The 26672-nt window shown below is 36.9% G+C and overlaps 1 protein-coding gene across 1 annotated transcript in view; it reads left to right on the top strand.

Moving 5' to 3' along the window:
* Nucleotides 1–26672, top strand: part of cdh13 (cadherin 13, H-cadherin (heart)) — a 433135-nt gene that overhangs the window by 401929 nt on the left and 4534 nt on the right. The window contains exons 12-13 of the mRNA XM_065278811.2: nt 12907–13140; nt 15653–15871. Of these exons, the coding sequence (XP_065134883.2) occupies nt 12907–13140; nt 15653–15871 (453 nt within the window). The remainder of the gene's footprint in view (nt 1–12906; nt 13141–15652; nt 15872–26672) is intronic.

Genomic DNA, 26672 nt, shown 5'->3' with positions numbered 1-26672 from the left:
TTTATGCATGAGAAGTTTGAATAACATAAGGCTCAGAGACCTTTAAATTTATGCATTGTACCTAATTCTGTAGCTCTCGGGTGGGTGTTTGGATAACTGTATGTACATTACTGTATGTAAGATTATTGTGCACACATAGGAATATCATAATTGAGATATTTTAATATTGCACCTGCTTCTCCTAAACACTAATGGCATTACATTGACAGCAAATGAAGACTTTTGTTTTGCCTGTAATGCAGATACTAGTACTTCAACATGGCATAGAGTTTCAGAAGAGAGCTCAGCAATGTTTATTTATTTATTATATGTTTATTTGACGGACAATGCACATCAATAATGCATAAATGTACAGTGTGCCCGAATCAGCCAAAAAGCTATTTTGCATGCAGTGCCTAGAATGGTGGTAAAATCGTCACACTAACAATATAAAGAATAAAGAATACATAATACATACATAGGGGAGAGCAGGGCACAAACTGACGCTTTTTAGTTTTGGCTCAATCATTCAGAAAATATTTGAGTTTGATTAATTCTATTTTTACACACGCAGCACACACATCTCTGCTACAAATGAATATTTGAAGTTTGTTTCTATTAGTTACCATTCTTGGACAATCACATCAAACGTGACAGAAGTGCAAACGTTACAACTTATCCCATAGGTGGGGTTAATTGTAACAGGCAGGGGGTTAGTTGTAACACTTATCAGTTTTTATACAGAAGGTCAGCGTATTTCTTTTTGAGTTATTTAAAGTTTCACTTAACTTACAGTAACACATATCTTCACTTTCCTAGTTGTTTACAGAAGAACAAGAGTTGAGTGCTGAAACAGCCGTATGGTAGCGCATCCCATCCATAATTGGCACTCTCCAGTTTGTTCACTTTTATTTTGGAGGAGAGCTGAGTGATGGAGATGTGTCAGCAGAAATGATTTCTTACCAGCAGATCCGTTCTGTGCTTTGAAGTGAAGGGACGTCATTATGGGTTGGAGAAGGGGCTGCTAGAGTTACAGGAAAGGGTGCCGGAAAACCAAGGACACCACGGTTCTTATCCATCCAAAGCTTCAGTTCTCCAATACTTCTCTTGTTAACCTCAAAGTGCTTTATCTCAACAACCAAAACAAGTCTTACTGTAAGTTCCTATGGGTGTAGGAGGGCATAGAGTATGCTCTTTGTGATGAAGGGTTACATTGTTTTTACTGTATAGATAGAGACATTGAAAAAGTGTAGCCTGTAGAGAACCAAGGCGTATGATTGGTTGCTTTACCGAGCTAATAAAAGAAAGTGCTGAAAAAACACGTGAAAGCACTTGAATTATAGGCTAAATTGACACTGATTGGTTTCTGCGGAGACTATGACATCTGATTTTTCTCTGAACTTTGAAAGCCATTAGAGGAACATCTCGCAATGAAACATCCCCTAAAAGACAAAATGGAACTTAATCACGTACCTTCATCATGTTAAAAGGGACTTTGACATAATAAACCCATGTCAGGGCCTGATTCGATATTATGGAGCGATGAAAGTCTAGGTATTGTCAAAGCAAAGTTAGATAGAAAAATAGAGAGCGCGAGAGTTCCCCGCTAGTTTCTCATTAAACGGAACCCATGAGGCTAATCAGGGGGGTTTTGTTCTATCTTGAGAGACTTGCAGGTTTAATCGGTTTCTCATTGTCAGGATCCAGCTAAGCCTCCTGTGAAGCTGAAGGGTCTCACTTTAATTACAGATCAATTTTCTCCCTTGTTAAGTTGACTGAGTGTCGACTGCTTGACGTGGTCGTCTGCTGGATTGTTTCTTTACGGTTCTTCTAGTGCTGATTGTGAAATAAGAGGTATCTGGAAGGAAAGCCCTCAGATACTAAGCGAATGTCTAATTCTTCTCTTGTTTTAATTGTTTTCAGTTGGCTTTTCTCTGCGAACCTTTGCAATAATAAAGCTTAATCCTGTTGAGATCATTAGTTTTATTGTATTCAGTTTTAATTGTTCCCTGTTTAATTGCGTCGTTACCGCATATTGCCAGATTGAAAATCTGTAACTTTTCTTTGAGATTTAAAAGAGCTTTTATACATTACAAGTTTATGTACGTCTAAATACATTTTTGAGCAAATTACATTTTATCTATTTAATTTTCATGCACAAAACCTACGTTTCTTTCTTCCCAAAGAAGCACAATATTTTGGCATTTTTCATCAGGTTATATCCACCCACATGTTCATTTTTAATTTTTACTTTTACCATTACAGAATGTTTATGGGGTGGTTTCCCAGACAGGTCTTTTCCTGGTCATATAATAAAATCTAAACCCTGTCTGGGAACACTTTAAAAATGGCTGGGTTATTTTTAAGCCTTGTTGGTTAAATATTGGACAGAACACACTGCTGGGTTAAAAGTAGGGTGGCCATTCGTGTCAGTTCCGCCGAACACGTCCCGAATATGTTTTCGGGTTCGTTCTCTGGAAGTTGCGTTGCTCGACCACATTTGTCATCACGGTTCTCACATTTCAGTCCAAATACATTACAAAATTAAGATTTTTTTTTTTAAAGACATACAATCATTGTAGTTTCATTCTTTCCTTGAAATGTAACGGTTGCTTTTCTGAAATTAAACCCGAAATATTAAACCTTGATGACGTATGCGGTCAACCAACGCGACTTCCGGAGAACGAACCCGAAAACATGTTCGGGACGTGTCCGGCGGAACTGCCACGAATGGCCACCCTAGTTAAAAGTGATCCAATGGTGGGTTGTATTAACCCAACTGCTGGGTTATTATAAACCATGGATGCATAACAACAACCCAACATTTGGGTAATTTTTAACCAAGCATGGGGTCATTTTTAACACCAATATTTCTTTACAATATTTACCAATTATTAGTTAAAAATAACCCAGACATTTTTAGAGTAAAGTATTGTTAAGTTGAATACCGGTAGACATGATATGCATTTTTTCTTGTAAAAGTACCCTGGTACACCACTAAAATGCTATTTAAAAAGGTATTTTAAACCCAGCATTGGATCAAAAAGGGACAAACACAGTCTTTGGGTTAAATTAACCCAAAAGATGTTTATATTAAAACAACCCAGCATTTTGAGTTGAAACAACCCAGAATAGATTAAATTGCATCCGAGCAGGCTGGGTACATTTTATTCCTTAAAGTTTTTGCAGTTAAGGGTGTTGGACCTTTAAAATCTCAGCATGCCAAAGCAATGGGAAAAAAGCACTGTCTGCTATATAAAAGAAAATATGTTGGATCCCTTAATGTCCTTACTGTGCTACCACCGCGGTGAGTGAACACAGACTCCCCATTTCCCTCTTAACTTCCCCTCTGATGTTTTTAATCTTAGACCTCCTCCGGATTCCCCATCTGGATCCTGGATCTCAGTTTTGATACTTGATTTTTATTCCAAAGTTTTCAGTTGGCTATTTAACCAATTTCTATTAAAGGGACACTCCACTTTTTTTGAAAATATGCTCATTTTTCAGCTCCCCTAGAGTTAAACATTTGATTTTTATCGTTTTGGAATCCATTCAGCTGATCTCCGGGTCTGGCGGTACCACTTTTAGCATAGCTAAGCATAATCCATTGAGTTTAACGCGATGCTAATGGTCTAATCAGATTCAATGGATTATGCTAAGCTATGCTAAAAGTGCTAGCGCCAGACCCGAAGATCAGCTGAATGGATCCCAAAACGTAAGAATCAAATGTTTAACTCTAGGGAAGCTGGAAAATTAGCATATTTTCAAAAAAGGGGAGCGTCCCTTTAATAATAATTCACCATCTTTAATAATCATTGGTAGGTTGCTTTCTGGATAACTATCATTTCTAACCTTCTTTGTATTATGCCCTGCCACTAGCCATAAACTTTAGCAATAAAGATGTTCATTTCTGATATGATGTTGCAGGCGAGTAGGAAACATCTAGAAGCAGACAACATCAGAGACTTGGCAGTCTCCGGTGATTTAATTAATGCCGGTATGAACACCCCTTACATTTGATCATTACTTATTCACTTTCATTCCAAGCGTGTATAACTTTTTCTGTGAAACATTAAAGGAGCAGTTTATCAGAATGCTCCTCCTACAAGCTAAGTCAAAGTTTTGGTAAAGACAGAAAGCACCATCAATTCGTTATTCAAAAGATGTCCATATGACTATATCCTGAAGCCATGCCATAGCCTAAAATATTCACTATATGTAATTATTCATTGCAGATCTTACATTTAAAATCTTGTCACCTTTTACTTTCATTGTATGAAAAAAAGATTAGACCTTAAGCTATAAATACCTCAAATAAGACACAAGGGTGAATAAATTATTACTATGATTTATTCACCCTAATAAGTAAGACTACGAAGCAAGTTTTTACTGGACATTTCCAAAAGCTATAAAAACATTTTATACATTGTAAAGAGATTTAAATGTGCTTTCTAGAGGTTGTGGAAAAGTTTTTACGCTGCTGAATAAAACATATTGCTTTATTAAAGTGCTTGGCTGCTTCTGACCTGATGTGACTCTTTAAATGCATAACTAAAAGTAACGTAAATGACCTGTTTAGATGTCTGATCAGATGGCAATGTCAGACAGACACAAGGTGAGGGGTGATGATAAAGAAAGAAAGACTTGCAAGGAGACCGAAACGGACGGATACGGACGGGGCAACACATGGTATTAATCCAAGCCGATATAGTCAATAGGTTTGTCTTGCATGAAACCAACATGTGGAATAAAACGCCATGGGCTGGTGGGTCTGTACGAAAATACCCACTGAACCGAAGGCCAGGCTTAGTAGACTGGTGGACTGAGATAGAGTCCTGTGCTGTTACAAAGTCATTACTGGAACCAATGACATCACCTCATGCAACTCCTCTCAAAACTTTTCCTTCACACGGATGTGACTGTTGGGGGAAATATTTTGGTTTGTTTCTTCAACTATGGGCACTTTTGGCCTTGTGGATTTTTAGAAAATAAACTCTTACTGTAAAACACATTTGTTGCACGTTCACTTGTTTATCAAAATTGTAGCATTATAATTAGGTTTTCGTCTGGGTAAAACAATTAAATCATAAATTCATTTTAAAAGTAGCAAAAATAATGAAGGCATGACAAGATGTTTCCCAGACGGTGTAATGAACGTGACCCTAATATAACAAAGCTGAAATCTGTGATTTTTAATGAAAATGCTACCCTTGGGACACAAACGTGCCTGTAGCTGAAAACTCTCATTTACTTTACTGATATGCACCAAATGTGCCCATAAAATCCAATCCGTTTTCTCAGTCCCGGTGAAAATGTATTTTTAATGCAACGGGAGAAGGTTTTACATCACTAACCTGCTCATGGACAGCTGTGAGATTTAAAGCTGTCTATCCCTTCAATATGAACAATGTTTAGTGATGCATTAAGAGGAAGGCAAGAGGAGCAAGAACTGTGTCTTTGTAAACGAAATCAGCATAAGTCTGTCACGCTCATTATGTAAAGAATAAAAGACAACATCCATCTTATAAACATATTTATGCAAACCACATCCATATTCGTGTCAATGCTGCATGTTAAACAAATCAGTGTGCAAGCTGTACTATTTATGCAGTGCGCTGTATTATCTCTTTTTTTTTTATAAATAACCATGTCACAGGTTTCTAAAAGGGTGTTTTAAAATGATAAACTGCATCATGAAGTGCTCCCAGCGATTTTAATGGCGTATCTAAATGTGTGTAATACTCCCTCAATGTGACTTAGAGGATGAGGAAGCTTATAGTGCCATTGCAGATAATTATGATGATGATGATTATGATGTAGATGAAGATGGTAAATACTCTGGAGAGAATGTGAAGCCTCAGTGAAGATAAACATCTGTATGTTTTTCAACCACGTACGGCAACCAGATGCTTATGGAAACCGTACATATTTACCCTCCTTCGTACATATACTGTATGTCTTCTGTGAGTCATAATGACACACACAGAAAATGAGACAGAAAGATGTTTATAAAGAATGAGCTGATTGGCTTATTAGATTTGCTTGTCTGTGGTTGAGTGTATCTTCATTTTATGCCCAGGTGGGAAGTTTGATTTTTGTGATTAGTGTTTTTCATAGCATTATTAATTTTATTGAGCAGTGGAAAAGATTTGTTGGTTAAACTTAAAAAAGTAATTTACTGTGTTGCTTTAAAGATTTAAGTTAATTCAATTTAAAATGATTAGGCTAGTTAACAAAAACTTGTTTAAAAAAAATTGTTAAATCCATCTCTCCCCTAAACCCAACCAATTTTCAACCATTTAAAGGGGTCATGGCATGAAAATCAGACTTTTTTCATGTTTAAGTGCTATGATTGGGTCTCCAGTGCTTCTATCAACTTAGAAAATGTGAAAAAGATCAACCCAGTTACTAGTTTTGGTAAACCATTCTCTACAAGCACATGAAAAAATAGGGTGTTGAAAGTTGGCTCTCCTTATGATGTCATAAGGAGCTCTTATAACACCGCCCCTTAATCTGCAACCACATCCAATCACAGCACTGCCATTTAGTGCAGATAAAAAGAGGCAGAGAGAAAATATTTCACAGCACAATTGAGTTTCAATTGCAACAAACCACCATCATTGTGATCAGTGTTTGCATTTCATCAGCTCATTTGCATTTTAAAGGACACACCCATAGACTGTAAAAAAAGATAGATGACGCCTGTTCGCTCTCTTCCATTGGTGAAAAGTGAAGCCGCCAGTGTCCCGATATGGCGCTGACATCTTGGGTCTTGAGTCTGCGCAGTAGCGATTTCGGGACCAGTCATGCGCAGTAGTGAGCAGGAAGTAAAGTCCGCCCTCGCTCTCGCAGAATGCACATATCACACGATATCACAGATGTCAATCATGACGTGACACCACCGTTTTTATATATTTAAATAACTAACTGAACACAAACCTATTTTAAAAACAAACATTTGAATGTACATCAGCGTGATAAAAACTACAGTAAATGACAGAAACCAGCTTTGGAAAAAAGATAATTGAAGTGTAAATAAGTTTTTTAGTTGGTCTCAAGTCCCATTGAATAACATGGGGAGGCGGGGTTTATGACCTATACTGGGACCAGTCACTGGGGGGGGGAGCTGGGGGACGTTTTGGCTTCACTTTTCAGGGCTTGTGCGGCACGCTTGGACACACCCAAAATGGCACATTTTTGCACGCACCTACAAAGTGGCAATTTTAACATGCTATAATTAATTATTTATATGGTATTTCGAGCTAAAACTTCACATATGTGCTCTGGGGACACCAAAGATTTTTTTGACATCTTAAAAAAGTCTTGTGACATGGCCCCTTTAAAAGACAACACATTAATAGTTAATAGTTTATTGTTTACTGCATGAATTAACCAAAACACAGGTATTACAAACAACTCGTGTTTAGTAAACACTTTTATGACTCGTATTTTAGGGAATGGAGTGGGCAAATGACCTAAACGGTTGTATGGGTTTAAGGATAGGTTGTATTTTACCCCATTATGTGCTAAAACTACCCAGCATTTCTTTTTAAGTGGCCTTCTGGAGAAGATGTTACATTTTACAGATATTGTGGGGTCAGTTGCAATATATGAAGAGCCAGCAATGTTTGTTTTTACCAGACAGACACTTGTCGTGATGAAATGTTGTTTCATATTGCTAATTTTGGAAAGGTTGGAGGCGTTTGCTTACCATCTTCATTTTTTTAATTTAGAAGTGTGTGTTTGTTTTTACTTCCACATCAATCAAAGTGTTAGCTTTTAATATCAGTATATTGTCTGTTTGCTATAACCCAATATATATGTCTAAATTTATTATGTTTGTGTGTCAACGTGTGCATGAACATGTCAAAAGCTCCTGCATTGAATATGCTTGTGAATGTTTTTAGAAGTTACTTGTTTGGGTCAGAACACGGTCAGTAGCTATTGGTTGTGATGTCTTTTCTACTTTATGAGCAGAAGTTACTTCCAGTTACTTATAAGTGCTTCATCAAGCATAACAGCTGGCTATATTTACAACAACAGCTTATACTTGCCTTGACTTTTAACATCTTTGTGTCATTGGATGATTCACTTGTGGTATAAGTGAAAAAAATGTTTTATTTAGTAATGCATACCACATTTACATTAAGAAGTTTATTAATTAAGTCATTATGATTTATTCATTAGAGATCCATTATAACACAAAACAGTATACGGCAGTGTACTGTATGTTTAAACCAACTTAAAACTAGCTACTGTATCTTGGCTGCTTTAAGGATTTAAGCTTTAAGTTACTCACTAAATAATAAGATAATACAAAAAATGAAAAAATATGAATTCTATTATTTTTATTTCATCCATAGCTCAGACACAAATTGGCTCTGGCAACCCAAACTCCACCTATGCTTTTTAGTAAAAAAACAAAACATGGAAGTCAATGGGTGGCATCAACCAACCCAGTATCACGAAATTACGTACCTATAGTCATGTAAATTTGTGAGTCTGTTGCGTAACACTGACATGGTTTTAGGGTTAGATTTTAGGATGTCACTTTAAGTATAGGGTTATACCTTTATTTCATGATTTATTTTTTTATATTTTCTGATTTTTAAACCATTGACGCCTGGCATTAGGGTTAGAGTTTGTTTAGGTAAGGATGTCATTTTATGTAAATCTAACCTTAAACCGAAGCAACAATGGTAAGAAAATAGTAACCAATACGTGACAGTGACACGTACACAGAAATGCCTGACATCTTCATGCAAAAAGGTAGAAAACCGTGTCAGTGTCATGCAAAAGACTCACAAATTTACATGACTATAGGTACAGTACATAGTTTTGTGATACAGGGTTGCATCAACTGTGTGCTTACCATAATTTATCAAAATATCTTTGTGTTCAACAGAACTCATACAGGTTTAGGACAATATGAGGATGAATGAATGATGAAAACAATTTTACGTAAACTATCCCTTTAAGACTAGGTGAAATAAAGAAGCAAAATAAGGGTTGGCTATCATTTGGGGCAAACTTTACAGCAACACAACTTGTGGACGGTTATGATTCCGAGATACAATTTCAGTACACATTTATTTTGTGTACTGAAGTTTGCCGTTGTTTGTGGATGTATGCTCCTATCTTGTCATGAAATCTGTTCTTCGGAGCTGATTACCTCATGTTACAATTTTCATGAGCAGAAACTCAATAAAACATGACAAGGACGACTTTGTTCTGCCTTCAAGCGCCGTTTTAGGGGGTTGGAACGAAGCCCATTTCTATTCTGTAGCGAGACGTTAGTTGGACTCTTGTTTTGACACCAAGGCTTTTCTCTTTTTCTTTAAGGCCTGAGCGTTCCTGGCAACACAAGGACCAAATCATTCTGTAATTACTGATTCTGTCATCTGATGTTAATTGCGAATGACCTCCAGGGCTTGTGTAATTACGCAGTCTTGCCATAACTGCTAATCTCCTAGAAACAGAATATTTCATAAGCTTTGAATAATGTATTTTTCCTCTGCAATATTCAATAAAGTGCAATTTGATACAAACCGAAGCATCTTTCGTTCAAGTCTTGTTTGCTCCAAGTCAGAAAAAAACTAATTTCAAAAATTTCCAAAAGTTTCTTTTTCTTGTTTGGTCAGAATTTTAGAAAAAAGTACACTGTTAGAATAAAATGTCAAAGTATACCAGATGTCACTGGGGCATTACCCTTTAAAAAGGTCCGGTAACACTTTACTTGAAGTGGTGTTCATAAGACTGACATGACACCTTCATAATCATGACATTTGTCATGAACATGTAGGAGATTTTTATGCACATTTATGACAACTGTCATTAAGTGTCATTTGTTCAACTATGTCATTTTTAATGCAAAGATGATATTGTTTGAAATTTCTTTATTATGACAACTTGACATAAACCAATACATCATTACTTGTCATAAATCTGTCATAAACATGACATAGCAGAATAATTATCAACCTACCCAGCTGTATGGGTTAACATTACATTTAACTGTCATTTAAATGTGATAAAAGTGTTAATATTATGTCAAATGAGTTTAAAAACCATAACAAAATGCAACAGACACATCAAAAGATTATACTTAACTATATGTGCACAATACATAAAAAAACTAACAACTAACAGAACTTGTTCTTCCTCACCAACCCTTTATCACGAAATTACGTACCTATAGTCACATAATTTTGTGAGTGTTTTCCGTGACACTGAGACGTTTATCTGCCTTTTTGCGTGGAACATGTCACGTATTTCTGTGAACGTGTCATGGTCACGTATTTGTTACTCAACTGTTTTGTTTGGTTCGGTTTAGGGTTAGATTTGGTGTTTGCGTTAGGATATCACTTTAAGTATTGGTTTATACCTTTTTTCATGACTTATTTTTTAGAATTTTTGATTTTTTTCAAACCATTGTCTCCTGGCATTAGGGTTAGAGTTTGTAAGGATGTCATTTTATGTCAATCTAACCCTAAATCGAAGCGACAATAGTAAGAAAATAGGACAAAACAGTTGAGTAACAAATACGTGACAGTGACTTATTCACAGAAATACGTGACATGTTCACGCAAAAAGGCGGAAAAACGTGTCAGTGTCACGGAAAACACTCACCAAATTATGTGACTATAGGTACTTAATTTCGTGATAATGGGTTGTCCTCATACATAGGGTTCTGAAATTTTCTGACATAGAAGAAAAAACGAACAAAACATTTAATTTATTAAAGTAATTAACTGTTTACCAGTGATATGGACCCAACGCTACATTGCTTAACCCTTTATTGTACTGTTTTCATTTAATTTTAGGTGATTTGGTCTCCAAATGCAATAAAATATAATTGTATAAATTGTAATTATTATTATTATTATTATTATTGATTTTATTTGTTAAACACATGGAGGAAACTTATTAAAATTATGAAGTGAAGAATATTCATGACGTTGTTATAAAACTATTTGACAGAGTATTAACAAATAATGACATTTTAATGACAAATTATATTTGTACCACTGTAGTTGAGGTCAAGAAAAATATTCATGACGCTGTTATAAAACTATTTTACAGAGAATTAACACTTAATGACATTTTAATGACAATATCAATTTGTATCACTGGTAAAAAGTGGTCACTTATGTTGTCTTGGTAATGTCAAGTTTTCATGACAAGTTATGACCTATTGGTTAATGTCAAGGTGTCATCATGTAACACAGTCTCACCCCATGGCGTCAATATTTGACGACACTTGACCATGCGTCAATATGTTGACGCGGAGGGTATACCTTTCGCGTCATTTTTTGACGAACTGGGGACTTCAATACTATTACGTCCGTTGCATTCTCTTTCCTATTTTCTTACCATTTTCGCGTCGGTTTAGGGTTAGATTACGCAAAATTAAACAGTGTACGCGAAATTAAACAGTTGTCACCTGGCGTTGGGGTTAGAGTTAGGTACGCGAAATTAAACAGTTGTCACCTGGCGTTGGGGTTAGAGTTAGGTTTGGGTAGGGATGTCATTATGTAAATCTAACCCTAAACCGACGCGAAAATGGTAAGAAAATAGGAAAGAGAATGCAACGGACTTAATAGTATTGAAGTCCCCAGTTCGTCAAAAAATGACGCGAAAGGTATACCCTCCGCGTCAACATATTGACGCATGGTCAAGTGTCGTCAAATATTGACGCCATGGGGTGAGACTGGGTTGCATCATAAAGACATCTCAAACAATGTCATCTTTGCATTAGAAATGACATAATTAAACAAATGACCCTTAATGACAATTGTCATAAACGTGCATAAAATCTCCTTCACATTCATGAAACGTGTCGTGTCATGATTATGAATGTGTCATGTCAGTCTTATGAACACCCCTTCAAGTAAAGTGTTACCAAAGGTGCTAATGTGTACCATTAGGTACAGATATGAATACATTTGGTGCCAAAATGTACCTTTCAGGTGTCACTGCCAAAGTGAGACGGTGTTGGGAAGCATGAAATGCATAATTTTTGTTTAAACAGCTGTATGGGTTAGTGAATACACAGGTGGCATTTCATATCTATATCACAATATATCTGCACTGTACGACAGTGAGTTGGCATGAGATGCATGAGTGAAAGGCACAATCCTCTCTTGTATTTAAAGAAATTTGATTTGGCATAAAAGCCAGCACATTTTAGTCACCCTGCAAGTCAATATGAAATCGTACTTGACTCCATCTACTTCCTAAATACACATTCCTGGTGTCATTGTAAAAGATGAATACTGTACATTGAAATGGGTCTGAATGCTGATGCCAGCCACTCTTTGATGTTTTAAGTAGGTGACTTACTACCTTTCTCACTGAGATATGCCATGAATGAATGGTGCATTTAAAATAGTTTTTCCTACCAACATGTGGAGTCGTGCAATGGCATCTTTAAAGGTGCAGTGTGTAATTTTTAGAAGGATCTCTTGACAGAAATGCACAATAATATACAAAACTATATTATCAGGGGTGTATAAAGACCTTTTTAAAATGAACCATTATGTTTTATTACCTTAGAATGAGACGTTTTTATCTACATACACAGCGGGTCCCCTTACATGGAAGTCGCCATTTTGTGCCGCCATGTTTTCTACAGAAGCCCTTAACGGACAAACTTTTTTTACTAAGTTTTCTCTGTCAATTACATGTTTTTCCAGTGGCGGCTACCATAGCTTCTCTATGCGTTTAAAAACGAGGAGTGAGCAGTGGACTGAGCCGTTGGTTGCAATTTGCAACCTCACCACTGGATGCCGCCAAAATTTACACACTGCACCTTTAAAATAAATTGACTTCCAGTGCAGTGGCATTTTTGAAACACTGCTCCGTTGCTGTAGTGATATTGATATTACAGATATACTTCATATACAACCATATCTCTTGTCCCACCAGGCAGTCCACCCGCCACGGGCACAGGTACGCTTATAATAACTCTGGAGGACGAGAACGACAACGCGCCCTACATCTTTCCTTCAGTGGTCCGCGTGTGCGAGGACACTAAAGACATGAACGTGGTGGTGATCGGTGGACGAGACAAGGACATTTATCCTAATACAGATCCTTTCAAGATCGAGCTTGGCAAACAGCCAGGGTTGGAGAAAACATGGAAGGTCTCCAGGATCAATGGTAAGTTAATTCACAGATAGCATTGAAACAGACATGCACTCGTGGTAGACATATGCCACCTATATATAAGGCCTGTTTAGGCATCAGGTTGATACATTTATAGTTAAACAACCGGATTAGCGTTATGATTAAAGACCAGACCTTATTCATGACTACTTTACGTAAATATAGCTTTTTGACAAGAGTAATAGGAAAAACTGTTGAAAAGACCAGTAAAGGTGGTCACTAGAATATTTTGTGTTTTGGATGCTGATATAAACAAGTTCATCCAAAATTGAGTATCTGCTATTATTTGTGATGTGTTTTTTTTTTCATGGAACAGCATGACAATTCTCATCCAAGCTGCTCTGTTGAGCAGGGTCAGGTGTGATGTATATGTTGGTGTGATACTGAGAGCTGGGGGATTGGTTTGATATCACAAACAGTGGGTGTCTATCATTAGATTTCACTCCAAATAGCTATGTGTATTTTGGGTTTATCTTAGCAGACTCTCGATTACCCATCTCTCCTGAGGGGTCTACCTTCAAATATAGAAAGCCTGTGAATCTTCAGACTTCTGTCAGCTATTTGAAAAGAGAATCAGTGGCAGATGCTGTGATGCAGAGCAGAGAAAGAGACTGATGAGGTGACTTTAAAGGAGCAGTTCTCCCAAAAATGAAAATTTGGTTATAATTAGCCTCGTCTTTTTCACAGACTTTCTTCTGTTGAAGAAACAAAAAGTTTCCTTTATCATGAAAGTTAAGAGGGCCTGGTGATAATTTCTAACAGTTTCATTTTGTTCCTCGAGGAGAGCGATTTTGTGGTTTCAGAAGAATTGCAATTTAATGTAACACATGAACCATAAGCCTATGTTTGTTTGCTATTATGGTATATATGCTTTTATGGTAAATTTTTGTTATTTGTGACCCTGTCTGTGAAATCCAGTCTTATCAAGTCATTTAATCCGGAGCATCAAAGTTTGATTTCAATCATTGTTTTCACATTGATTTTCATCTTTGACATGACTTTACTCATTCAATATATCAATGAAAATATCAATGTTATTATCAGTGGTGGCTCGTGAATGTTCATCTGAGGGGCGCAAATTCAAAATAAGTGTTCGGAGTGTCATGTGTGTTGCTTGTGTTTTCAAAATATGTGTTCTGCGTGTCGAGTGATCCTATGTGCATCACGTGTTTTGTCAAAATAAGAGCCTGCTGCACATGCTTCAAAACCGTTTATGATAAAAGAGACGCTCACATTCACAAAGTACATGCACATATTTTTAAATTACGAACCACACACTTGATGGGCTACATACTGTACATGTTGTGTCGAACTTCGCATCGAGCGCCCTCGAAAAAAGGATGCACCGGCCGCCACTGGTTATTACTTTTATAAAATGTTTTTTAAATAATTACTCTACTGTTTATTAAAAATCCTGATAATTTACTCACCCCCACATCATCCAAGATGTTATGTCTTTTTTTGTTCAGTCGAGAAGAAATTGAAGAAGTTTACTGAAGAAGTTTTTTGAGGAAAACATTAGAGGATTTTTCTTCATATAATGGACTTTAATGGACCTCAACAGTTTACAGTTTCAATGCAGTTTATACATAAGGGTCTAATCCAGCGAAACTATCATCATTTTCACACAAAAAAAATGAAAATAAGTACTTTTTAACCACAACTTCTCATTTTGCACTAGCTGTTTGATGCACCAGTGCGACCTTAAGTATTACGTAATCACGTCGAAATCCTGGAATGTTTTCCTCAAAAAACTTTCTTCTTGACTGAACAAAGAAGGACATCTTGGATGACATGATCAAAAATGATTTATGAAAGTGGAATATTCCTTTAAACAGTAAAAAAATAACTTTACCTAGGTTTTTACTGATTGAGTCACATTTTGGAACATGACAACCCCAGTCACTTATTCAGAATCATGATAAAATACGGAGGCTAGGATGCCATTTAACAGTCCTTCCAGAAAAACGCAGAGGGCAAAAATCCTTGATCTTGCGATGGAATATGCAGGAGATTTATGCAATTTTATGCAATGAAATTGGCGGAACTGTCAAAATTGCGGGAACTTGCAAAAACTGTGTAAACTTGCAAAAACTGTTTGCAGCCTTTGGAGCTTTTCATTGATGTTCACATTGCGTAATTACGTCACTTCCTAACATTCCCATGACAACAGGGGACATGGCTGTGCATGTGTGAAGTAAATGCAACATTTTTCAACTTTCTGCTAAGATATATATGATCTTTTGCTATGAAAATGCGGGGATTATGAAATCATGCAAGCCCCGCATATTTTGCGAGCAAAAATTTGCAATTTAAAAAATATGCGGACTTTGACTGATTATGCATTGAATCATCATTTCTGGAGGGACTGATTTATGACCACGTTTTTATGATATAGGCTTGGAACAGCATAAATGTTTTTGCCTGAACTGTTTCTTTAAAGCCAAGAGGAAGTTTTAACATCTTCGGCCAGACATAAACGAACCTTTTGTGGTATCTTCTGCAGGCACCCACTCGCAGATCATGTTGCTGCACAATCTTAAAAAGGCCAACTACAACCTGCCTCTGGTTCTGACCGACTCTGGCATCCCTCCTATATCCAACAACACAGATCTTAAAGTTCAAGTGTGCACTTGTAAGAAGAACAGAATGGACTGCAGCGGTACCGGCTGGGTCCAATCAAACCTATCGCTGCTGCTCGGCCTAGTTTTGCTCTCCATCCTCTGTGAGTATATCCAACACTTATTCACTCACCCTTATCGAAATGCTGAAAAGTTTCAGGTGATTTGCTTAAACAGCAAGTTTTAAAATGTGAGATGCTACATATTTCATGCCTTCTAATAAAGTGCAAATAAATATTGCAAGTGTTCCAGAGCCGCGATTCTGCCCGACAGCAAAAATATACGGAAACTTTAAAACTCAGCAGAGTTTTCTACAAAAGCCATTAACTTTCTTAATCCTTAAACTCGCAGCAGCACATCTGAGCAGACGTTGCATGGCTTCTCCGGGCAGCTTTTAAAGTGTTTTCAACCTATTTAGATTCAGGTGGTTGTAGAGTCCATTTTAGAGTCGCTTTCATTTATTCAGTGTTTATGTGCCACATTATTGAGGCCTAAAGGCCAAATAAGTTTCTCTGTGGTGTGGCAACTAAATGTAAATTTTGTGTGGAATCCATGAGACAACTCAGAGAATGGCTGCAGCTTTTACAGTCTTTAAATATTGATTGAGAATTGTAGTCATATAAAATATCTATGCGCCATCTTGAGTTTTATATTTAAGACCTGCTCCAATTTGTCAGTTAACCCCGTTTTTTTTTTTAGGCTACTTAGTCTTTTAAAAGTTGCTTTAATCCAAAGGCTGCGCTCCAGTCAACAGGGGAAGTCTGCAGTTTTGATCCCAACTTGGAAAGCTGCAATAGATTTATCAACCCTTGCAAAAACAAACATACAGCATTTTGTGTAGATTTTCTGAAGATTTTCTAAAGATAAAATGGCAAATAGTACATAAGAAATAAATGTAGTAAGCGTTACACTCATAATTTTGATTTTGACATTAAATAATGTCATTATATAAATTTTTTATTAAGGTTTCACTTCAAAAATATTTGAAAATTCTTGAATCAAGGGGGCCTATTTTAATGATCTAAGCGCATGGTCTAAAGCAGTGGTTTTCAAACTGGGGGCCGCGAGATGGTGCCTGGGGGCCCCAATTTAATGACATTTTTTGAAATACATTAATTTATCATGAATTCTGTGTAATTAAACCTAAAAAAATAAGGCTACTAACCAAAAGCACTACTTTCTCAAAAGCACTAGTCTCAGCTCTCAACCCCTTTGAAAGCCAGTTGCGCTTCCCTATTTAGATGGCGGAAGAAGACCACTAGTTTAAGTTCGATGTTAAAACATTTCATTGTTTTTTTTTTTATTTAATTGCTGTAAATGTATGGATAGCCTACATGATGTGTAATCTCAAAGAATAATTTACAAATATGCCACTGTAAAAATACTTTATTTGTAGCAAACAGAAGAAAAAAGTATTTACAAACTCATGGAGACGTTTCAGCACTCGGACAGTGCCGTGAGTGTTTTAAAAAGCATTTCATAAAAAAGGTTCTCAAATCATATTCACAGATACAAAGTTATCATATATAAAAATAGATGCAATATTTGCATTTGTTTAAAGCAAAACATTATTAATCTGCCAATGGCATTTTCCCTAAAATTTTCTTGAATTAAGTGTTTAAGAAAAAAGTTACAGAAAGGCAAAGCCAATCATAGCCATGAGTTACAGGTGTGTTTATGCTAAAAAATTGCGGGAACTTGCAAAAACTGTTTGCAGCTTTTCAATGATGTTCACGTCACATAATCACGCCACTTCATAATGTTCCCATGGCAACAGGAGACATGGCTGTGCTTGTGTGAAGTAAATGCAAAATTTTTCCTCTTTCTGCTAAATTATATGTGATTTTTGGTACGAAAATGTGGGGATTAAGAAATCATGAAATATTTTGCGCATGGAAATCTGCAATTTATGCTGTGAAAGTGCCGCATATTTGAAAAAGTGCGCCCCCGCATAAATATGCAGACTTTGCATAATCGCGTTTTTCTGGAGTGACTGAAATTTCTCCTGCTAAATAAGAAATTGATACAGATAAAGAATATGATTTTTATCCATTGCCCATTTGTCCGGTAACATGAGTTTATCAATGTTGCTCCTTTTAGCTCTCTATTAATGCTAATGAGAAACTCTCTGTATACCTTACTGTCAAGTGTGGCAGGAATTTGGCGTTTCTCCCAGAAGCCTTTTTATCAACCTATATCTGTTTACTGTGGTAAAGCCTCTAACTGCATTAAGAGTTGATTCATATCAGACTGGATTAACAAAACGAAAGAGGTAGTGTTATGGTCACAAGAGAGACATAGAAGCATTTGAAATAATATGCAAAGATTAAAGGCCAATTTACAACAAGTATTAAACATCTCTTGTACCCTTCTGTGTATGTGTGCATGTATGTGCGTGCGTGCGTGTGTCTGTTATGTTTTCGTCCCATAGTTAATCTCCCATCCAAACCTGCACACGGTCCCTTGGCGACTGTTTCCCTCAGCAATAACATTAATAATTCACTCCTTCAGTGAGGGTGGAACATAATGGAGCTTTTTACAGCCATTCTTAAATGGAAAAAGGGAGAAAAATAAATCTGAGATTTCCAGCTTCCCTTTCTTTATTCAGAAGTGATGTGTTCTGCTCAGATATGCATGTGTGGAGCTTTGCAATGACTGAGATGCCCACCCGAAGCCCAGTTTGTTTAGATGTCACAGTGGATTCAGTGAGGTCTGTGTGAATCATATGTCGTCAGATCATCTCTAGAGTTTTCACTCGTTCTCTGCTCATTACTCTGTTTGTGTTATACGTATCTCTGCATATATTAGCATTCATCTCCTCATCGCTTTGCCACTCTCTTTTCACAATTTTGGCTTCACATCCTATATTTTGAAAGGATTTGTTTAAAACAGGGTTAATAAGTCAGAATGCATAAAAATAGCTTTAAACCCCACCCCCCAAAACAAAAAGGTTCTTCAGATGTCTATATAGAACCATACAGCCAAATATGGTTCTTCTATGGCACCTTTATTTTTAAATGTGCTTGTGTGTATTTGCTACATCAGTAGCATAGTTTAAAAAGCATGCACACGTGTTAAAACCCCATGTGAAATGATGGAGCACAGGCACGAAGGTCCCTGCAGCATCAGGACCGGCACAGCACAACACACACGCTAATGACTCCTGCAAGAACGCATTTCACCGTCGCGGTCAGGAGAGGCCGTGCCACACTCTGATTGAGTGGGAGAGAGAGAGTGTCTGACTTCAATTTCCTTATCACCTTAATGAACCCTGACCCTTAGTGAGAGAGAGCTGGTGAGCACAGATAGATAAGAGCAGGAGCTCAGTAGAATACTGTCTGTAAGATTAGACAGCCCTCTTCATCTGTCCGCTCTACAGGAGACACGTACCCACAATGTCATTACTGTTAGGCTTCAATGTTCTGTGTCAAGATGAACATTTAATTTCTTTAGGAGTAGTTGGCATGAAATGCTTTCGGAAAGTAAGGATGCTGTATTTTACCTGAATCTATTTTGAACAGCATTTTTCTACAGAAACAATAATGAACTAGTGAATGAAAGTCACCTAAAAAAACTTAGCATTACATTATATTTACACATGGTTTGATTATTTTATCAGGGACTATTTTTCCAGCAGATTTTAGAAAATATTTCTTCATGAAATTTGTGTTGATACATATTTTTTGCTATAATATTTGCGTTGTGTGGTAACCGTTCTATAAAAGCTAAAGGGTACTCGAGGCTGGTGCTGTATTGTGAATACAGCTTCACGTTGTGCCTAACAACACTCTTCAGCTTTGATTTAATCAATGGTACAGCACAGCCTCTTATATCTCTTACACACATTATATTCATAAACCTACAGCAGTTTTTAAACATTGCAGGTACATTGACCCTACCACCCAGACTCTTAACCAACCCAGTCACAATGAAATTTAAATGTACATTTTTTTGATGGAATATTTTGGGATTTTTTAATGAATGACCTCTGTGAGCTTCATTATTTAAAAAAATTAATCTCCTCCTCTCCTCGAAATGATTTCTCGACGGACAAAATCAAATTTTTTCTCAAATTTTTAAGCTGTTTTACTTGGATATTACACGATGGGGAAAAATGTTTACACTTTACTTGAAGGGGTGTTCATGACATGACACATTCATATTCATGACATGACCTAAGCATGTCATAAACATAAAGGAGATTTTATGCACATTTATGACAACTGTCATTAAGTGTCATTTGTTCAATTATGCCATTTTTAATGCAAAGATGACATTGTTTGAATTGTCTTTGTTATGGCAACTTGACACAAACCAATACATCATAACTTGTCATAAATCTGTAATAAACATGACATAGCAGAATAATTATCAAACTTAAGAAACTAACTAGCTTTATGGGTCATTTAAATGTCATTAAGTGTTAATATTATATGACAAATAATTTTAAATACCTTAACAAAATGCAACAGACACGTCAAAATATTATACTTAACTTTATGTATGTGCACAATACATAAAAAACTGACAACAGAAATTGTTCTTCCTCAAACAGAAGGTACTGAAATTTTCTGACATAGAAGAAAAAACGAACGAAACATTTAATTAATTTAATGCAATGAACAGTTTTTCCAGCGATATGGACCCAATGCTGCATGGCTTAACACATTATTGTATTGTTTTCATTTAATTTTAGGTTTCTCTGTCTCCAAATGCAATAAAATATAATTTTATCAATTTTAATTATTATTATCTTTATTGTTATTATTATTATTATTTAATGATTTATTTTATTTATTGAACACATTTAGTAAACTTAAAAAAACATTATGAACTTAAGAATATGCATTGCGCTGTTATAAAATTATTTGACAGAGTATTAACACTTAATGACATTTTAATGACAAATTATATTTGTAGCACTGTAGCTGAGGTCAAGAAAAATATTCATGACGCTGTTATAAAACTATATTACAGAGTTTTAACACCTAATGACATTTTAATGACAAATTATATTTGTATCACTGGTAAAAAGTGGTCAGTTATGTTGTCTTGGTAATGTCAAGTTGTCATGATAAGTTATAATGTATTGGTTAATTGTCAAGTTGTCATAACAAAGACATCTCAAACAATGTCATCTTTACATTAAAAATGACATAATTGAGAGAATGACACTTAATGACAGTTGTCATAAACTTGCCTAAATTTGCCTTCATGTTCATGACTCATGTCATGATTATGAAGGGGTCATGTCAGTCTTATGAACACCCCTTCAAGTAAAGTGTTACCAATAAGACAATCTTCAGTTTTATGCCGTCTTTAAACAATAAAAAGAAAGTTGAGTGCATGTGTTTGTTTTCTAGTTGCATTTTAATGATTATTATGAATTCAGTCACTAATGACATACCAGTGCTGGTATAATAAGTAGCATATTTAAGAGTTACTTTTTCTACAAAGCTTGAAAATATTGCCCAAATAAAGAAAAAATGCATCTAAATAATTTACTTACTGTTTTGCTGTTTTAGACCTATGACTTTCACTGAGTCAGTGAACCGGTTTTTGAGTTTCCAGCTCACTGGAGAGGAAGATTATAAGTAAATAATTTCACAGATTTTGGTCTATTTCACACAATGGCCTAAGAAGACTTTCCTCAAAAAATTTCCTCTATTGCATTGCAAGAAAAAAACTCAAAGGGTGCAAAACAAAAGACACAAGTCTGACATAAATGGTTTTAACATTATTTGAATATTATACCACTGCTGACTTGTTAAAGTTGTGGATGAAAAGTGTTGCGTGTGCTTTACAAGTATTTTTAGCGTGCATGTCTCTAACCTTCTGCACCACAGACAGAAAAATCCATACTCTCTGTTCTTCCTCCATTCACACGGATGAAGGACTGTGACAGACGTGCTTTTGTGGCCCCTTAAATAATGTATGGTAGCCTTTGGGAAACACTCAAACAGATCCTCTGTGAATCTGCACAAGTTCGGCTTTCTTTAGACCCCGATTAAAGTTGTTAAATCCTGCACCAAATGCCGCAGCTTTCCTAAGGGTGCGCCACTCATTCTTAAACAGTGCCATGGGCACGGCTGGCACATTTTCAGACACGCTCATTAATCTCAACACCTTCAGTCCCAAAGGAGCCATTGTTAACGTTTTTGATGACGGTTTGCTAAACGTGCTGATTTGCCCGTTGACTCCATCGATTTTGTTTGTCCTTGGAAAATGTGGTGCCATTGGATTGGTGTATCTGATTACATTAACTGTAATGGACCTGTAAAAAAACAAGGCAGGATTGTGAAATGTCAAGAGAACATGAAACTATCTCTTACACTCTTACAAAGGCTTTGATGTCGCGGTTGAGCCCTAAATCGGGGCATGGAGGATAAAGTTACATACAGATGCTCAAAGGAGGATTGGTCAAACTATGCCATGATGATTATACCGCCACCTGTAGGTGTGTTTGCAAACTGCACTTTTTGATAGAAAACAAAACACATAACTTTTTAAATATCCTAATTGTTTCTTAGGTTACATTGCGACAAAGTTGTCTAAGTAGCCTGCTTGTCAGTAGTAAACTAACATCTGTGTTCTGTTTACTGTACTGTTACTGTATGTCAATAGTTGTTTCTAAAACATCTTACAAGCTTACTTAGTGAAACATAAGATACATAATTGAGTCCTCGGTTATGAATAATTTAAATCTTCGAAGCTGTGAAATGACAGCCTCTGAGCAATCAGATTTTCATCTGGCTTCTCCCTTTGTAGTGCAGTTTGCAGAATCGATTTCATCTAAAATAAGCAATAGGATGCTGAGGCTTTTGGTGTCAAACCTTATGCATAAAGTCTGTGCATTAGATGCTATAATGAATAAAAAATGAGAAATCATGGTACATTTGCTGGTTAGAAATTGCAGACTCTCGCATTTTTGCAAAAAAATTCCCTACATTTTTTAAAATAATGTAACACTGTCTGTGAAATCCTGAAGTTTCGTAATTAAATTATTTAATAATAAAGATATCAAGCTTATTGAATAAAGTAAATCACAAAAATCATGTTTTTATAGATAGAGTCTTATACCAACGTACTGTGCTGTTGACAAACTATTGACATCTTATTCTCACATATGGAAAGCTTCAATTGGCTCTTTCCCCTGCTGATAACAGAAGCGGTTCAAACTGTAAGTAGGTGAATTCAAAATGTCAATCATAGTTATAGTTAATAATTACAGTAATTGAAAATTACTCATGAGACAGCGGCGTTGAGTCTGTTCCTAGCATGATATTTTTGGTTCAAATGAAGAGCGGCATAATTCTCGGCAGACCTCTGAAAAGTCTCTGTAATCTGATGAAAGATGCCCAAAATGGTTGAAATGTAGTTAATTCACAAACAGAGAAATAAGGCTGAGCACTGTCCACCAAACAGCTAACTTACTGAAGTTGAAATCCCTTTTTCTGCCAAGATGGGCGTTTTTTCCGTTTAATCCACTCTGGGTCCTGATGTGGCCGGTCTCGAGGGAAAGATAAATTTCCATAGCATCGACCTGTTATTTTTTAGCTCTCCTACCCGCTTGTTTTTTTTTTTTTTTTTTTGACATGCTGTCTATAGTGCACCTAGAAGATAAAGCATTACCTTTTCCTGCTAATTAATTTAAGGCATGAAATATAAGTTGTCTCAAGCCATACAAGTTTTGCATGTCATGACATTGCATTCTGTGTCAGAATGTGTTATACTGTAATGAAACACAAGTACGTGTGTTTTCACACTGATTTCAATCTTTGACATGACCTTACTTATTTTATGTAGAAAACAATAAATCACAAAAAAATACTAGCTGGGTTTTCACAGACAGGGTCACATGCAGGTTAGTCGCCTGAACACGTTGGGTGTAATGGCACAGGGTTTTGCATTTTCATGTAGGTTTGTTGTTGCGGTTTCATTTTTGTACCTGCACTGATTATGTTTCTGACATTTTGAGGATTCATTTTCAACATGATCTCACAAAGTTCCGTGTTATAGTCACAGAATGTTTTGCTCATTTATCCGTGTCAATGTCACGGATCTCCGCATTTTTCTGTGTCTGTTCCACAGACTTTCTTTTCCGTGTCAGTTTCACGTATTGGTTACTCAATCGTTTTCCTATTTTTAAACTATTTTCACGTGGGTTTGGGGTTAGATTTGGGGTTTGGGTCACTTTAAAGGTGCAGTCCGTAGATTTTTGAGGCATCTAGCAGTGAGATTGTGAATTGCAACCAATGGCTCAGTCAACCGTTCACCGCAACGCATAGAGAAGCTATGGTAGCCACCACAGGACAAAGATACAGTAGTGACAAAACGCGCTTCATAGAGCAGTTTGTCCATTTAAGGCTACTGTAGAAGCATGGCGACGCAAAATGGCGACTTCCACCTACATACCGGTGTATGTAGATAAAAACGTCTCATTCTAAGGTAATAAACACATAACAGTTCATTATGTAAGGTCTTTATACACCACTGATAATAAAGTTATGTATATTATATTGCATTTTTGTCATTAGATTCTTCTAAAAGTTACACAGTGCACCTAGGCCTGTCGCGATAAACGATAAATCGATTAATCGCACGGTAAATAAAATGAGCTCGATCATTTTTTTCGGCCGCAATAATTCACATTTGCATGCTTGTTTGTTTTCCTTGTCTCTCTCTCTCTCTCTCTCTCTACCAAAGAGACTGGATGACCGCTCCGTGCAACGAGTGACAAGGAGTGAACCCTCGTCAGTCATTTGTCAGTCGCATGATCTGTGTGGGGAGGGGGGACTCCTGGTGTAGCCTATCACAGTAGGAGTACTGAGGAGGATGAGCGCCGCGTGAGAAGTGTAGCAGGAGAAAACACTAGTTGAGACGAGAGTTGGAGAAAAAGATGGATTTACTAGAGGCTGTTTACACTTGTCATTAACATGCGTTTTTATCGATCGGATCACAATGTTTTACGTCTTTTCTGACTTTTCTGACACAAGGTGAACAGTGCTATTTTTAGCCTTTCATTGAAAAACTAAAGCGGGTGATCTCCGCAGTTTCATTTTGCAAGCGTGTGAAAGTTGCGCGATCTTATTTCAGAGAAAATTCAGAGAAAGCTCTAACATATACATGTAGAAAATACTGTGCAGCATGTTTACTTGCTTAACAAGCAGTGGACATAATATTAGTTTGCGTCCATATAAACTCATAATTACTCCCGCTGGCGTTTAAATGACAGTGGAGAGACTCAGTCTCGACAGATCACCCCCTCACAGTATTCAGCACAGAAGCGGTCGAAAGTGGACAAAAGAGACGGATTTAAATACCAGGTGTAAACGTGATAGGTCTCTCTCGTCCACTTGTGATCTGATCAAAAACACATCTTAATACCAAGTGTAAACAGCCAAGTTTCAAAACCAAACTCTACAGCTGCAGTGTTGGAGTACTTTGGATTTAAACCTAATGACCGAGGTGAACCACTAAACCTGAACGAGCCGTTATGTCGCATTTGTGGTAAAAACGTAGCAGTTTGTAGTGGCAACATGACAAACATGCATATGCACCTAAAACGCAATCATCCTGTTATTTTGTTCATTTCTTGTGGATATTTAAAATGTCTTCCAGTTCCAGTATTACTTATTGTTTAGAAATAAAAGTTTATAGATCTTTGAAAAGGTGTATCTGCATTATTATAATGGCCCCGGAGCATCAATGTTATCGTCTATCGCGATAAATTCTGAGGCAATTTATCGTCTAGCAAAATTTGTTATCGCGACAGGCCTAAGTGCACCTTTAACTATTGTTTTATACTATTTTTTCCGGACTTTTAAACAATTGTCCCCTGATGTTAGGGTTAGAGTTGGGTTTGGGTTAGGATGTCATTTTATGTTACAGAAAGTCGTTCTAACCCCAAACCCACGCAAAATGGTAAGGAAATAGGAAAAACAATTGAGTAACCAATACGTGAAACTGACATGGAAAAGAAAGTCTGTGGTACAGACACGGAAAAATGTGGAGATCCGTGACAATGACACAAATATTCTGTGACTATAATGCTGCGTTTACACCAACCGCGGTAGAGGCGTGAAGCGCAAGTGATTTCAATGTTAAGTCAATGTGAAGACGCGTTGACGCGCGTCAGGAGGTCCCACGGCGTGCAAGAGGCGTTCGGCATGGCGCGAAAGACGCGTTTCCACTTCAAGCGCGAAAGGCGCAAATTGAGCGGTTCACGCAAATTTGCGGCTGACGCCCGAGTTGGAAAATTTGAACTTTGGCAGAATTTCGCGCTGCGTTAACGAATCAGGAGCCTGCTTGCTGCTGTGGTTGCAGCCCACCATTCAACCAACGCTTGATATTGTCCATAAGCAGTCACCCGGAGCTATACGACACAAGTTCTTATTTCTATAGAGGAGACAGGAATAAAAAGGACCTCGCTTGGAAGAGTGTCAGTGAGGACATTGGGCAACCTGGTAATTGTAATACACATTTAACTTTTGAGTCCCGTGACGTTTATCGACTCGCACCGTTTATCTTCCCCCTATAGTAAGGTTACCAAATACAAACTGGTAACTCTCTTGATAAATGCACAATCAACATCAGTCATCTTGCAAACAGACAACCGCATAGCACTTGCCCCTCCCACAAGAAGCAAAGTTTGCCTCTGACGCGCGTCAAATGCTTGCTTTTTCCGCGCGTCTACTCCGCTCTACACGCGCGAATGCATCCAAATTGTTCAAGCTGCAAACCACGCGCGGTAGACGCCATTTTGACCCCCGAAACGTGGTTGGTGTAAACTTTGCATAACAAGGAAATTCATGAGATCAGGTTGTTAATTTTATATGAACACATGAAAAACTATACTATAGGATACTATAGTATAAAGCAGGGGTGGGCATTCCTGGTCCGTAA

The sequence above is a fragment of the Paramisgurnus dabryanus genome, chromosome 9 (genome assembly GCF_030506205.2).
Source record: "Paramisgurnus dabryanus chromosome 9, PD_genome_1.1, whole genome shotgun sequence".
NCBI classification, from domain to species: domain Eukaryota; kingdom Metazoa; phylum Chordata; class Actinopteri; order Cypriniformes; family Cobitidae; genus Paramisgurnus; species Paramisgurnus dabryanus.
The sequence above is the reverse complement of the archived record's forward strand: the minus strand, read 5'-3'. Positions and strand labels throughout refer to the sequence as shown.